The sequence below is a fragment of the Aspergillus ochraceoroseus genome (assembly GCF_002846915.1).
Source record: "Aspergillus ochraceoroseus IBT 24754 chromosome Unknown P175scaffold_7, whole genome shotgun sequence".
NCBI classification, from domain to species: Eukaryota; Fungi; Ascomycota; class Eurotiomycetes; order Eurotiales; family Aspergillaceae; genus Aspergillus; species Aspergillus ochraceoroseus.
The window spans coordinates 25123-40427 of record NW_024468482.1 but is presented as its reverse complement, the minus strand read 5'-3'; the positions used below and the strand labels follow the sequence as shown (position 1 = coordinate 40427).

Below are 15305 nucleotides of genomic sequence, written 5' to 3'. Positions count from 1 at the left end.
GCTTGCTCTTTGGTTACACAATTTTGCTTTTGGTTGTTTTCTTAAAATTATTCATCTTATTATCTTTACATGGCACCAAGGAAAGCCTGTATACAACTCTGTATCCTTATCAACAAGGATGGGGTCTATTTCTGTTCGATTGGCAAAGACCGATAGCCTTGTGCCTTTTTTTTTTTTTCTCTGTTCTATTATGGATTTTTGGGTTTTCATTTTTCCTGTAATACTATTGCTCACTTTTTTTTTTTTTTTTTTTTTGTTTTTTTTCCCTCTGTTTTCTTTAATACTTTGACGTTATTTTTCCTCCGACTTAGCGTTCTAATCATACTTTCTTTCACCAGCAACGCTCCTGCAGAGTTCATTCCAGCTGGACGGTCCTATCAATACCGACAGTGATTTTCCTGGAGCCCAGCGTCATTTCTCTGGATCGACAGTCTTTTCTATGGACGACGAAGACAGTAATCGACGAAGTGGTGCGATTGGCAATCATTTAGCCCAACCTGTCTCGATACCGGCCACCAATGGCCTAAGATACAACACACAACAGTCTGCCATGCAGGATGTACCGTAAGTTGTCTTTCAATCTGGACTACACTTGTACTCCACCTGGCCTGCTTGCAGTCACTAGTCGCATGATGTTACTTCTTCTCTGAATGGCCGATAAAGCTACTCAGCTACACCTCTTCTCTCGTTCTATGGCTTTCTTTCTTTGGTTTTGTTTCTGTGGCAGTTGCCTGCTACGTCTGACTGCGTATACCAATAATTGCATGCATTTGGCTGCTTTTACTCCATATTAGTACTGTTTGAGTTTTCAACATGTCCTTCGACTTGACGACCCACAGTCATGTTCTGTTTGACCCATGCCGCATGTTCATGATGAGTCGGGACCATGAAATTCCTTTCGTTCAGCTTTTCTTCTTTTTTGGGGGGGCTGCTGTCATGTGTTTTCTTGGTCTTTATCCTTGAGAGCTTGCACGGAAATCATTTACTGACCCAGAGCTGCTTTTTAGTTACGCAACATCTCCCATTCTCATGAGTCCTTCTGATTCATGCTCTGGTTCGTCACTTCAACAATAGATCCAAAAAGTCGGGACCATCGCTAACGTGGGATCCACATCCAATTGGGCTTGTCTTCACAGAAACCTTCTCCCCTGCATCCGGATCCCTCTATTCACACTCTCCGGGTTTACCTTACGATAGAATGTCGGATTTCAGGTCGCATCGGGTGCCTCCTCTGTAAGCTAAACTTGGCTTCTCGCGATCTTTTGTATCATCAATTGGTAACCAGTCTCAACTTCTCATTTAGGCAACCACCGACGGGGGTCTCGCCTACAGGGCAATCACATGGGAATACGTCTCTACTAGGGAGAAATGACAACTATCCGGGGGCATACGCCATTCACAGAAGTGCATTTCCATCCCTGTCCAGTTTGAGTGATCTCTCCCGAGTATCGCCATATACAAGCACCCCTCGAGGCCTCGATTGTACGATTGATCGTTCCCAAAATGTAATGTTCAGCCCATCTGGGAGTATGTTTATGGACCCTGGACAACGCCTGCCCCAGCCGATATCCGATGCACCTCCCTTTCATGATACGAATATCCTCCATCACATTATTTCCGGGAACCAGATGATTAAGCCTGAAATCCAAGCCAAAATGCACAAAGGATTTTTCCAAGTTGACGAAAAGTGGACCTGTTATAGACGAAATTATTTCGCTGTATCTTGTTCATTTTCTTTTCATCCTTGGTCTTGTGGTCCTTTCTACCTCAAATATTCAGAGCAAGCGAGTGAACAAGTTCGGCAGTTCGCTATGTCAATATCGGCAATTGTGAACGCGCAGTATGGGGAAGTCCGAGAATTGGTCCAACACACACCAAAGCGGGATAAGCAATCAGAAAGAAAACCCGGGAAAATCATAATGCAGCCCTGTCAGCCATCGGCGGTAATTCTGAGCCACGGGTCAGCTACCAACAGCGGCCAGCCCGGATTTTCATTAATGTCTCAGTCCGGTGGAATGCCGGTCGACTATAATTCCTCATACAACGGTGCGCCACAGTCATCGCTGCCTCCGAGTCAACATACATTCGAGCGCATTCAGTTCCAAAAAGCAACGGCAAATAATGGGAAACGGCGGGCTCAGCAACAGTACTACAATCTGGTTGTTGAGCTCTTTGCGGAGATCAGCCCAGTTGGAAGTAGTGAAAGTCAGTGGATTAAAATCGCCCGAAGGCTCTCGCATCCAATGGTTGTGCGAGGACGCTCTCCAGGCCATTACAAAGATGGTCGACGGGATAGCTCGACCAGCATGGGCCCAGACGGGGGAAATGGAGGCTCTGGGGATGGCAGTGGAGGGGCTGTCTTACCTCCTGGCCTCGGGCAAACGACACGGTCTCACCTTGGCTTGATGCCGTACGACTCATCGCAGCGCGGGGGCCCTAGCTACGGCAGAAACGACTACCATCATATGGGAGCCGCAGATCATTCGCCTCTGAGTGAGAGTCCGCATATATCGTCGTCGGCATCGTCCAACTTTGATATCGGCATTCTGAATGACTCCATGAACCCAATCGACTCTCTGAAAAACACCTCCAGCATGGATTCCTACCAGGATCCAAGTTTTGGCCTTGTTGACAGCAAGAAAGAAGGCCCCTACCAGCACCATCTACCACCCTTCGAATACGACCCGATCTCTAAGGATAGCGAGGATTCCGGAACGAGTTTTCCGGGGGCATACAATTCCATGGTGTCTATGCTCCCGCACGAACACGGGGAGTCTTCGCATTTTCTAAAACAACCTACACGAATGGCATCGCAAGGATATCATCCCGGTCCCGGCGGCTACGATTCGATTTACTCCACCAGCTCGAGGAGTGCCAGTAGTTCATATTATCGAATTCCAAATTCTCAGGGTCTCTGTGCGTAGCAGATTTACTCTATCGCCCTTACTTTTCTCCCCTCGACAACCTCATTTTCTTATGTGTGACAGCATCCCCTTACATTTCCGTAAGGAAATGTTTCTGTGGCTGCTGGTTGTGAACGAACAAATACCAAGAAACATTGAGAATGATAACCATATTCTTTCTAGACCTTTCATTCCCTTTTTTTCTTTCTTGCTGTTTTCCCCTCGTCCTTGATTTTTATTTTTATTTCCCCCAAATAGACCCACAGGCCAAGCTACTCCAATTACCATACTGTGTGCTTTTACCCAGATTGAAAACTGCAAGGCTCAGTCACTTCTTTTCTTATTCCCTTTTCTATCTATTTTCACATAATGATCCTGACTCCCCAGGAAGGGAAAGGTATTTTTTGGCGTTCTTTTACAACAAACCAAAATTACATGTAGACAATTTCAGAAACGGGCGATGATGGTCTGGTTAGCTAATGAGAGAGAGAGACCTCGAAGGTCTCCAACCGTCTTGTTGGACTCCTGGATGGTGTCTTTTTATACAGAAATGAAAATATTAATGAAAGGCTCTTCGAACCCATGTGCATCTTTAGTCGTCAAGTCTGCTCTCAAATCATGCGAGGAGAAATAACCCATGTCACTCGGTGGATCTAGATATACCACTATTCCAGAGACCTCTGCGACTCTCACACGAGACCGGATTATTTTCCCACCAGAGCAGCAGTGGTACCTAACCAGACGAAGGAAGTACGTATACTAACTAGTAGCACATCTTCAACATCATCTGCTTCCCCCGATGTACCTACCTCAGGCCCAGAATTAATCGCACGCGCTCGCTGCTCACCTCCTTTTGCTATTTCCTTTGTTTCATGCTTTTCCCTCTGCCGTCGTTCCCTCCTCGCTCTTTTACTACTACTAGTTACCTAGCCTAGTCTACATACCCGGCCGGTTAGGTAGTCATTCCTACCTTCCTTGCTTTTTCACTCTCCTAATTCTTCTTACCCCTCTTCCCTTTTTTTTTTTTTTTTTTTTTTTCTTCGCGTCGCGTTGTCTCTGTTTAAATCCGTCCAGTTGTCGGGGGCTTGCTTTTGTCAGGCCAATAACTAACTAGTTAACTAAAACTAACTAGTTAGTTAGTGAATGTTTCGCTAGAGGATCGACCGGGCATACATTAGTCTGCTTGTTTATTCTCACTTTTCTACGGCTGGGCTGGCTGGGTGTTGTTGTACATACATACATAACTAGTTAGTTATGTAGTTATGTAGTTAACTAGTTAATGAATTAGGGTTTCTATGTTGCTGTCATGTTCTTTCTTTGGGGTGTTCCGTTCAGCCTCCACCTATATATACTCTGTAGTATAGAGAGGAGTTAGGGACTCGACAGATGGGCGATTGTATGCTTCCTTTCAGTTTCCTCTACTACCCGGTTTCGGGATGGGTTCTCATACACTAGAAGAAAAAAAAAAAAAAAAAAAAAAAACCTATAAAGTATTTGAAATTCACATTATGTGCTGTGCTGGCTCTGAGCCGTGCCCGACTTGGCTCGATCTACCACCACCAGTCCGACATGCTTCATGCGTCCTAACCCAGCCCAAGATACTTGCTATTCGGCGGTTAATGGGTGTTCGGGCGTATGCAACCCCCCCCCCCCCGTGAGGCAACAACCATGCTTCCCTAAAATGAATGGCTCGCTATGCACGTCGTACAAGGGGTTGTCAAGGACCCTCCCCCCCCTGAAGTGGGCGAGTGAGCCTTTGCGCACCACCGACTGTCAGAACGAAAGCCCAATGTGCAGACAGGACAACCCCGGAAATGATCTGTTCTGCTGTGCAACCCATCGCATCCAAATCTTTTGCTCCGGCTGGTAACACACCAGAACCCGTTAGAATTGTCACGTCAAGAGCGAAACGAAATGAAATGAAACAAAAATGCCTTGAGCTTGGGATACCTCAACGGCCCAGGTCCAGGTCACTATGACTTCTCTGACAGCGCCTCTCTCTTCTTCATAGATCCCAACGGTCCCGCTAGCCTCTGGTAGGATTGGAGTCAGTCACGATACCTACTCCGCCCTCTGGTTTCTTTTTTTTTTTTTTTTGTTTTTGTTCTTTTTGTTCTTTTTTTTTCTCCCAGCATATGCACAAGGGAAAGGGAAAACCAGAACCGAAAGCTATTTCGTATCCTTCTTGTACGGCAAACTGTCGATCCCGGCATTCAGACACATCGAATCCCTTTCCTGGGGAGCCTAATGGGCTACCTATGCATCAGTCCCTCGCCCGGCAAGGCTTCTATTTATGTGGATGCGCTCTATCATAGCTGGCTGGGTGTATTGCCAGCCAGTAAGGGGACAATTATGTGTCGCAGCCTTGGCCGGTTGGTTGGTCAAGGGCCTTGCTTTGCGCCTACACTTGCACTTGTCTGCTCCAATTTCATCTGACAAAAGAAAGTCTTTGGGATATCCTTTGGGATCCCGAAATTCGTGCGTCGGTTTTGCGTATCACAAACGGTTACTGGTATTCTCGGACGTTGTGTTGCGCTGACAAACCTCCGACAAGCCAGGTACAGCCCGGCGGGAAAGGAAGACTTGGGGCAAAAAAACGCGATGATAGATAGATAGATAGATAGATAGATGATAACCTGCGCGTTAGCATGCCCTTAGTAATCCTGGCCTTTCTAGACACCCCTTCACGGTGTCTCAGACTGTCTGTATGTATGGAGCTTCGACCTTTTTATCCCATGTCTCAAAATCTCTCCATAGAAACGTTAGAATCCATCCATCCTCCATTCCAACTGAAGAGAATCATGGGCCGAAAGCAGGTCCAAAAAGCGAGCCAATGCAATGATCCAACCCATAACCAGTGGGCGAAGTAACCAACCACCCCGCTTGAAGAAAATAACATAACAAGGGTTCGGAGAGGCAGGGGGGAAGTCCAAGTCCAAGTGCAAGTCTGTCTTGTTTTTGTCTGGGGCTCCCATATTCCAAAGCAAGACATACATACATACATACATACATACTTCACACAATTGATATCTGAATGCCTGATTGTATTGTATGTATTTATCCTCATCCTTAGTTCCCATCCTTGTCCACCCTGGAAACCCGAATCGACAACTTGCGATCAAGTTCTGCCTGTTCCTCCGTGGTAGGAACCATCCCCATGGCCTGTTCGACTTGCGGTGACGTCCAAAGACCGATAGATGCCCAGGCCATGACACCGACTCCGAACAGGGCTCTCGTTTTGGGGGAAAGAGCGCGGTAGGAACTATGGTGAGGTTAGGAGTTGTTGGTTTGGTTTTCTTTCCAAGAGGTATACATATGATAACTATGGTACGAAATGATTTTGCGGCGGAATGGAACGGAGGAAGGAAGAAAGAAAGAAAAGAAAACTTACCTCCAGAGAGACATGGTTGTGACCTAGGCAGGTGGTGTAATCTGATATTCTCTCGAAAGAGATCAATGAGAAATCGATTCGTCTCTGCTGGTCTCCCACGACAAATTGATCGTTCAGGATGGCCGACTATCAAACCATAACGGAGATCTGGACTGGGACCGATTCTAGAATCTACAGAGTAAAGAAGCTTTGGGCTTATGTACTTACTGCCGTATTATTCCGCCTTGGTGACTTACCACCACAGGTAGCGCCTATAAACGAACTATTAAGACACGAAAAGACAAGCTTATCCATATTTTTCCATTTATTGAAATAATTGGCTAGAGTCACCGAAAATATCACATAATAGGATACGATTTTATATAAATAAACAGGACAGTTGCGACAGAGTTTATCACGTACTGCGCAGGTGACATCTTCAACCGACATGGGACCCAGGTAGACAGAAAGCCACAGGAAAGAAGAAATAGAAAAAGGATTCATACAGTTGGCAAAGGACTCTTCAAAAGGTATATATGACGGCGAGAGGAAGACAGAGGGAGGGTTTCAATAGTTAAATCATCATGCCGGTATGTATGCGGTTTACGATGGAACTTTGTTTGCTATTTAGTATTGGGCGAATAGCAGAAGATGAAGGCGAGTAAGGGATCCAAAGGGTATAACTCATAAGGACTCTGAACCTCCTAGAAGAGAAAAAAAAAGGGCGGGAGCTTGCGTTGGCCGGCTTAGTTCTTGCCGTAGGCGCGATCAATGTCTTTCTTGAAATGGTCGATGATCTTCTTGCGTTGGAGTTTCTGGGCAGCGGTTGTATAGCCCTGTTGTCATTTGAGTAAGAGGGAAAAAAAAAATAGGGTTGGGGGGAAGAAATGGAGTTACGTACGTTTTGAGGGGTCCACTCCTCATCGGAAAGCACAACACCAGCGATGATTTCGATGCCCTTAAGACCACTTGCGCGACCAGCTGTCTGGAGTTGCTTGAGGACAATACTGTTCAGTTGCCTGTTGTACACCAGGGTCTCAACCGAATCGCCCTCGATTTTGTTTTCTTGCGCGATCTTCTTCAGGGTGGCTTCGACGGGGACAATGATAGCAACGGGCCTATCCTGGTCTTCCGCGCCATAGACGCAAATGTTGCCGACAACGGGGCAAGAGCGGTAGACGGACTCGAGCTTCTCGAGCGCAATGTATTCGCCGTTGAGCGTCTTGATGAGATTCTTCTTACGATCGATGATTCGGAGGTGACCGTACTTGTCGAACTCGCCAATATCACCCGTCATGAACCATCCGTCTTTAGCATATGCGTTCTTGGTCTCCTCGTCGTTCTTGAAATAGCCGGCGGCAACACTTCCTCCGCGAATCCAGATCTCTCCCTGAGGAGGGTTATTCTTGGTGAAATATCCAGCTTCGGCGAAATCAACAAGCTTCACTTCGATACAGCCGGGGATCTCGCCCAGGGAATTGGGGTTCCACGCCATGGGGTCGTTGAGAGCACCCATTGCAGATGTCTCAGTCAATCCATAGCCGCTGATCATAGGAGCGATGGCCATGGACAAGAATTTCTGGGTCTCCTTCGAGACTGGACCACCACCGTTCATCATAATACGCATGCGGCCACCAGTGGCATCCTTGAGCTTGCGGAAGATAACATTGTCGAGAACCCAAGCACCAAGACCAGCGCCTGGGAAACCCGTTGCCATCAGGAATGACTTTGCGGACATGGCGCCCCAGAAGAGGGTCTTCACGAGGGCACTGTTCTTGTTCAGGTTGTTGAGGACACCCTTCTTGACGGATTCCCACACTGCGGGAACACCAACGAGAATGGTGGGCTGGAACTCGCGAATGTCACCCTTGCAGTTGCGCATGGAAGCATCGGAAAGAGTGCGAGGGTTTCCATAACCCATAGTGCCGCCCCAGAAGAGACACAGGTTCTCAAACATAAACTCAAGGATATGTGCTTGGGGAAGGTAGGTGAGCAAAGCGTCGGACGGTCCGATATAGGGGCCGACGATTGCGTGAATTCCAGCCACTATTTACGTAAATTAGTTGCCTAGCACCTTAGCGCAGAGGAACAGTTCAGAGTTTTGATGACATACTTGCAGCGACAACATTTCCATGGGTAAGAGGAACACCCTTCGGTGGGCCGGTCGATCCGGAGGTATACATGATACAGAACAAATCTTCCGGGGCTGGGGGAACGGGGTCGACCGAGTTTTCTTGACCTAGCTTCTGGAGTTCGTCAAATGTCAGGATGTTGAGATAACCGAATTCAGTCTTCAGGCGGTCGAGATCCTGTGGTTTAGGCTCTTCATCTGAGTTGTAAATAACATGTTTGATCGACTTTGCCCTGTCCAGGACATTGCCGACGGAACGGAGGAGGACGGGGTCGCAGAAGATGGCAACACTCTCGGTCTGAGACAGGGAATGCGCCAAACCCTCTTCTCCTAGAGTATCATATGCGGTGACCATCGGGAGGGACTGGGATGAAGCTCCTATTCAGATAAAACAATTGAGTTAATAATGCGCTCCATCTGGAGGGGGGAAAGAAGGCAGAGCAGAATATGTTTATTGCACGCACCGTGTGACAATGCCAGCCATGGCTCACTACAAACCAGCTATTTGTCAGCGTTTTCTTCGAGTATGAAGACCCAATTCATTCCAAACACAGCCACACACGCACCTGGTAGCACCGTAAAGGTGAATCTTGTCTCCCTTGCTCAATCCGATCTTCCGCAAACCACTACCCAGATCGAGGGCCAGCTTCTCATACTCAACAAATGTTTTGTAGGAATAAGGGCTCTTCTCAAAGTAGGACCACTCCTTATCAACCTCCTTTTCGACACCATCAATGACCTTCTTGACCTTCTTGGTCTCGACATGGGTCTTGATCAAATGACGGCTTCCGACAGCCTTGGAGTTGCCAAAGACTCGAGCGGATCGGCGGAACACATCGTAAATGGTGGTGACATCTTCCGCGGGTCGAAGAATGAGGCCGTCCTTCGCGAGAGGCAAACGACGAGGGATGGTCTCTCCGGCGACCGGTTCGCAGCCAGGCACCTCCACGGAGAATGGAGGCCTCTTGGACATGCGCGGTTGGAGATTGACTTCTTTCTTCGATGACATGTTGAAATAGCGTTCACCGGGTCGTTCGGTTACACACGCAGTGAGAAGACAGCTGAAAGTGGAAACTAGCTTAACGGGGGGGGCACTGTCAGTCGAGGAGCTAGCTTATGGAGTGGAAAATTCAGCAGCGGGGAGGAAACCCGACCCGAGGAATATAGGGTAGTAAGCTGGCGAGAGAGACAATAGAGACAACGTACAGAGATCAGTCCAAAGCAATGCCACTCCCAAGTCTCTAGAGTGGACAAACCCGACAAGAGGTTGAAAGAAGGAAGAAAAAGGCACAAGGGATTGAAAGGATCAAGGCGGAAAATGCGGGGAGTGGAGACCCGGCAGCTCCTTAAAAAGGGGTGGAGGAGAAAGAGGGGAAATAGTAAGCCAAAGGATCCAAGAGCTAGAAGGAAGCTGTCTGACAGGTCTGGGGAGAGAGAAAGATGTGCTGAAGAATAAATCAGGAATGGGTCATTTGAAGCGGAATGAAGTCACCGTGGATGGGCCGGATTGGCCAGCGGTCTGGGCTTTAAGAGGTCGGTTCAGAAGCTAGGTATGAATATGTAGTAAGAATTCACTCTTTTTTTCTAATATATATATATATTATCATATAATATAGAAATTTGTCTATTAATGATTACTCTAGAGTCTACCTAGAATCCCCAGTTGCCGCGGTTCAACCCAGGAACATCTGATTCTCCAAACTGACTGCCTAGTATAGCGCCGATAGGACGAGGCCGATCTCAAGTAGCAGCAAAGCCTCGAAAACACCAGGAAAGCTCCTGTCCACTTTTGTTGGGATTTTAACCCCATCGTCTTAAACAGTGGGCACTAAGACAGAGGCAGTTAGCAGAGACTGGGCTCTGGTAGGCCTAGGTTTGTTCGAGATCACAGTCACCACTTAAGAGTACGGAGTAGAGTTAGATCTCGTATCTGGGAGGGGGTGCTCATTGCTTGCAACATAGTCAGCAAAGAGAATGAGGCAACAGAAGACTATTCAAGCAATTTACTGCACCTACTGTCGAGAGATCACTCCCTAAACACCTAAACATCTCGAGGCAGCTCCAGGTAGACAATGACTAAGCTTCCCCAGAAATGAAGCCAATCAGAAATCTCAGTTATGGACTCAACTTGAAGCTTCCCAGGTACCTACCTACCTACGAGTACACTGAGGATTCCCAGCTCAGTTAGTGGTACGTGTTACAGGAGAATCCACGCAATGGAACTCGTCACAGAGTTCCTAAAATCCATTGGTGACGAGGTGGACGACGCCGAAGAGGGTATGTCTACACTTGCAGATACTAGACCTAGTATACGAGGATTGACTGAAGTACCTAATGGAGAATGACCATAACAACCTCCAGAATCCTTCCTTCTCTTCTCTCAAGATATCCCCTCGTCGAATCTAGGCTTCGTCGACTCCAAGGCCACATCCGTCGACCTCACCATCCACGACCACGACTATACCATTCACCAATCCCCTACGCTTCTCTCATCGTCACGAGCAGGAGGAACAACCGGAGCAGGTACAGCAGCCTCTCTGTACCCGACAACAACCCCAAACAACCCCCCAAACAATTCAAAAAAAAAAAAAAAAAAAAAAGAAACCCCAACTAACACACAAGCACACAGTACTCTGGAAAATCACCCCCCTCTTCGCAGAATGGATCTCATCCCGCAAATCCAACCCCCTCTGGACCCATTCCCTTCTGTCCGCATCATCCACAGCCGTCGAGCTCGGCTGCGGAATCTCAGGCCTCGTCTCGCTCACGCTCGCCCCGCAAATCCAGCACTACATAGCCACAGACCAAGAATACGTCCACCGGCTATTCCGCGAGAACCTCGAGAACAACCCCCCGCGAGCGCAATCCCAGTCCCTGCCTTCGTCTTCCAGATCCACCCGAGCAAAGAAGCAACGGGCGCCACCCGCGCACCTTCACCACCACCACCACCACCACCACAACATCACATTTACATCGTTGGATTGGGAACTCGATCACCCGGAAACACTCAAGGATAGCATCAGCGTGGCCGGCGCTGAATCCACTCCCGCCGCCGCAGACGGCAACGCAAAAGACCCAGGCTTCGACCTCCTCGTCTCATGCGACTGTATCTACAACGAAGCCCTCGTGGCTCCCTTTGTCCGCACCTGCGCGGAAATCTCCCGGCTGAGACCGGGGTATGCTCGCCCCGGGACGGCGGCGGACGGGCGCCCGCCAACGGTGTGCGTTATTGCGCAGCAGCAGCGGTCTCCGGATGTGTTTGAGGCGTGGCTGCAGGAGACGCTGAGGTATTTTCGGGTGTGGAGGGTGAGGGATGAGGTGGCGGGAGAGAAGTTGAAGTTGGGGACGGGGTATTTGGTGCATGTTTTGCTTTTGAGATGCGATGTTGGAGCGTGATTTTGATTTATGTATATGCTATTTCTGGCCTAGGCGCTGTTAAGTTATACGGCTACCTGGAGTTTTGTTTGTGTGTGTGTGTGTGTGTGGAGGCTTGAGTTAAAGTAAGTTGTTTTCTTATCCGTTCTTAACAGAAGCAATGATTACAATGTCCTGGATAGGGGTTTAGGTGCAGATGATGATGATGCATTATTGACAATTTATGTACTAGCACTTCATAAGTCACAGAGGTATTGCCACAAAAAAAAAAAAAAAGATATGATATGATATGATATGCAACGGGCCGTAGTGTCAAAACATTATTATATATTATAGATAGGAACGTACAGATGACCACCCTGGAATAAACAAAAGGGTATTGAGGGATGGACACAGAACCTCGCGGTAATAAAGGCAAAGCTCAAGCATGCTCAGACTATGCAAGTTCTGCAGAACAAAGACAATGCAATGACCTACACGTTTCTCCAAATATAGTCACTCGTTTTACTTCATCTCGGGAGGTTCCTGCGGTTCACTCGCCGCCTTCTCGGGCCCTTGAGGTCTCGGAATCTCGGCGACATCCCGGGTTACGGCGTTTTCCTCCGGGGAAGCCTTCGAGACCGGCTCAGCTGCGTGAGGAGGAAGGGAACGTGCAGGCTCTCTTGGTTCATCTGCAGGCTCACGGTCGATAATGGACGAAATGGACTGTTTCGTAGAGCCGTTTATTTGATGTGCGGGTGGCGGTCCTTCTAAGGGCGGCAGCGACGCGGGAGGAATTAACGTCCTGTCGGTGGACTCGCTCTTTACGGGGACTGAATTGTCGCCGCTGTCTTCGTCGGATCCCGAAGAATATTCCATATCCTGTGGGTACCCGTCAGGGTCTGTGGGTGCGGACTCCAAACGACTCTCCTCGGTTGAAGCACGGTGTACATTTGGTACCGGAGGAAGAGGCGCATTCGGATCGTAAACCACTCCACAAACTTCCAGGGCCCGCGACTGGCTACCCAAGCTGCGGTCTTTGTGCTTCTTTGTTAGATGGCACATGAAGCCGTGAAGGGTCACAAAATCCGCTTTACCACAGCCGGAGACTGGACATGTGAGATAAACCAAACTACCGTCCGATGGACGCTTCCACAGAGCTCGGCCGGAAGGATCGTGTGCGGCTGGTCGTCCATGTCGTTCGCCCCAGGCTTCCACGTTTTTGATGGTATACTTCTGCTTGCGCCGAATCGAAGTCGCCCCCGTGGGGTCGTGGTGAATGTGTTGGGGGGGCGGATGGGGTTGCGGCACGGGAGCTTGTGGAGGAGGGATGGTGCGAGGTGGTTCGGGGGGGCTTTGTTGCTTGAAGAAAGCAAGTGTAGTCGCTGCATTGGTTTCCGACAGACGACGAGGGGGCGTGGGACGAAGAGGCGGAGAGTCCAGGTTCGCGTTGAACCCCAGACCCATCGACTCCCGCTTCAGTCGTTTTCGTTGCCTACGCAATTCCTGATGGGGACAAACTAGTCAGAGGGACAAGATCGATCGTGTGAAGGTTGGGTTCACCCGAATTAGAGCATACCTCTTCTTCCGCCTCGGCATTCTCCGTCATCCTACGAAATTCCTCGTCCTCTCGCTTGCGGATCGCAAGCAGATGGCTACGAGCCGCCATACGGGCAGCTTCTTCATGTTCCAATTGTCTCAGACGAGACTCAATATGGTCTATACTAGGAGGATGCGCATTGGGGGGACCTGGCGGGCCCGTTTCCTGCATTGGAGGAGGTGGTGGGAACGGACGAAAGTGATGATGGCCGTGCATCATGGACTCGGGAGGTACAGGTTGGTTGGGATTCATGGCGATTGGGTGAAAACGCGGTAGGCTCATGTTGACATGGTGGCCCGGAACACTGCCATTCAGACCATTTTCGTGCACAGGTGGCACTGGCGGTGCAGCAACTGTCATATTGAAGGAGCACTAGATAGATGCTAGAAGAGAGTTAGCGGTGTTGGTTTTGGCTCTGCCTCTGTTGTGGACCTGCACATGTATCGCACGTCGTGCTGATCAATCCGGGGTAAATCGAAAGTGACAGATAAGGTTTGAGGAGCCCAAGGGATGGATATATATGTATGAAAAGGTCACGAGGAAATCGAGGGAGAGGAGAAGGAGAGCGAAGGGAGCGTTCGAGCAGAAAGAAGAGGGTGAAGAGCAAATCAGATGTAGAGCAACGAAAGTGCGATAAGAAGAGAAATGCAGCGCTAGTCCCCGAAGCAGGGGTGATATCTGTCAAGAGGGAGAGGGGGGGGAGAGAGCGAGAGAGCGAGAGAGAGAGAGAGAGAGAGAGAGAGAGAGCGAGAGAGAGAGAGAGAGAGAGAGAGAGAGAGCAAGCGAGAGAGGTGAAGAGAAGAGGAGGGCGATGGATTGTACATACCTATTACCTGGAGAGAAACTGCAGAAGAAAAAAGTACACTGGGATGTCAATGCAGTAAAGAAAAAAAAATAAAAAAAAATAAAAAAAAAAAAAAACCACACTACTAGCGCGCTGCACCTTGCCCGTTTTTTGCAAAATAATAATAATCACAATCAGAAGAATCCAATAGAATATCAACGAGGAAACATTGGCGCAGGAGACTAAGAGGAGACGAAGCAAGAGAGAATGGCTAAGCCAGGGATTTCATGGATTGAAAAGATCACAAAAGAGAGAGAAACCCCATTAAAACAACGAGCTAGTCAAGCTAGTCAGACAGCCATAGATAGATGCAGGATTCAGGAATATTCGTCGGATGAAGTTGGGATGTTGGACCCCCTAACTAGAAAAATCCACTACTGTCGCACTAGTGACAAACACTCTCAACTCAATTATTTGGTAGAGGATTCTCTTATTTTTAGAACCCTTGTGCATATCGCGTCTCTCTCTACTCCATACATTCCATTGCAAGACTGATCAATCACTTTTCTTTCCATCAATAATAGCGTATGCAAGGAATCTATCACTATATTGAGAAATCCAGATCATAATTTTCTTTTTACTTTCAATCCAACACAACTCTAAATACGCTATTTCAGTGCTATTTCAGTGCTGACTGGCTCAGATCACAAAGCCATTTATTTCGATGAAAGGCTAACCGTATTAAAGATTGTCTTCAGTGCGCACACCCTCGGTTCCTGCCACGGCACCATCGCTATAACTTCTCAGCCATCATCCATAGACATGAGGAACGCTTTGTTGAACATGCCGTCAGGATACTTCTTGATAGCGATGCATCGAGCGGCTCCGACCGAGTATTCAAGTCGAATCTGATCTCTCGCTTTCGAAGATTCTCTACCTCATCTACAACAAAGCGGCCGCGCGTGAATTTGAAGAATTCATCCTTAGAATTCTAATCTGATACGGATGAGCGATATGCTAGATAGTGCTCAAATTGGCGTGCTTACCGGTCTGATAAGAACCCAAGTCCATACCCGTGGGGCAGTGGTCGTATGATAACTTTGGGGCTTTAGAGGTTGAGCGGCGGTGTTGTTTCGGGCTTGGTTTTATACTGTGAATGTAGC

General features: G+C 48.3%; 5 protein-coding genes across 5 annotated transcripts; 2 read left to right on the top strand and 3 right to left on the bottom strand.

The window, feature by feature from the left end:
• The first annotated feature begins 799 nt into the window (after positions 1-799).
• Positions 800-2945, top strand: P175DRAFT_0313023 (NDT80 / PhoG like DNA-binding family protein). The gene is made up of 3 exons (XM_040892833.1): positions 800-1054; positions 1137-1233; positions 1304-2945. Exons 1-3 carry the CDS (start codon positions 1030-1032, stop codon positions 2922-2924), a joined length of 1743 nt encoding a protein of 580 aa, XP_040749859.1. The 5' UTR covers positions 800-1029; the 3' UTR covers positions 2925-2945.
• Positions 2946-5972: 3027 nt separating this feature from the next.
• P175DRAFT_0534205 (uncharacterized protein) lies at positions 5973-6308 on the bottom strand (the record flags this gene model as incomplete). The annotated part of the gene is made up of 2 exons (XM_040900118.1): positions 5973-6165; positions 6295-6308. 2 exons carry the CDS (start codon positions 6306-6308, stop codon positions 5973-5975), a joined length of 207 nt encoding a protein of 68 aa, XP_040749858.1.
• Positions 6309-6575: 267 nt separating this feature from the next.
• Positions 6576-9865, bottom strand: faa4 (long-chain fatty acid-CoA ligase FAA1). Its single transcript, XM_040897591.1, has 6 exons — positions 9611-9865; positions 8971-9482; positions 8869-8894; positions 8387-8782; positions 7175-8319; positions 6576-7109 (listed from the first exon to the last, which is right to left on the bottom strand). The coding sequence occupies exons 2-6, from the start codon at positions 9411-9413 to the stop codon at positions 7020-7022; spliced, it is 2100 nt and encodes a 699-aa protein (XP_040749857.1). The 5' UTR covers positions 9414-9482; positions 9611-9865; the 3' UTR covers positions 6576-7019.
• Positions 9866-10354: 489 nt separating this feature from the next.
• Positions 10355-11904, top strand: P175DRAFT_0503260 (S-adenosylmethionine-dependent methyltransferase). The gene is made up of 3 exons (XM_040897590.1): positions 10355-10681; positions 10766-10927; positions 11034-11904. Exons 1-3 carry the CDS (start codon positions 10621-10623, stop codon positions 11798-11800), a joined length of 990 nt encoding a protein of 329 aa, XP_040749856.1. The 5' UTR covers positions 10355-10620; the 3' UTR covers positions 11801-11904.
• Positions 11905-12283: 379 nt separating this feature from the next.
• P175DRAFT_0442837 (uncharacterized protein) lies at positions 12284-13718 on the bottom strand (the record flags this gene model as incomplete). Its single annotated transcript, XM_040894138.1, has 2 exons — positions 12284-13264; positions 13338-13718. 2 exons carry the CDS (start codon positions 13716-13718, stop codon positions 12284-12286), a joined length of 1362 nt encoding a protein of 453 aa, XP_040749855.1.
• Between the last annotated feature and the right edge of the window lie 1587 nt (positions 13719-15305).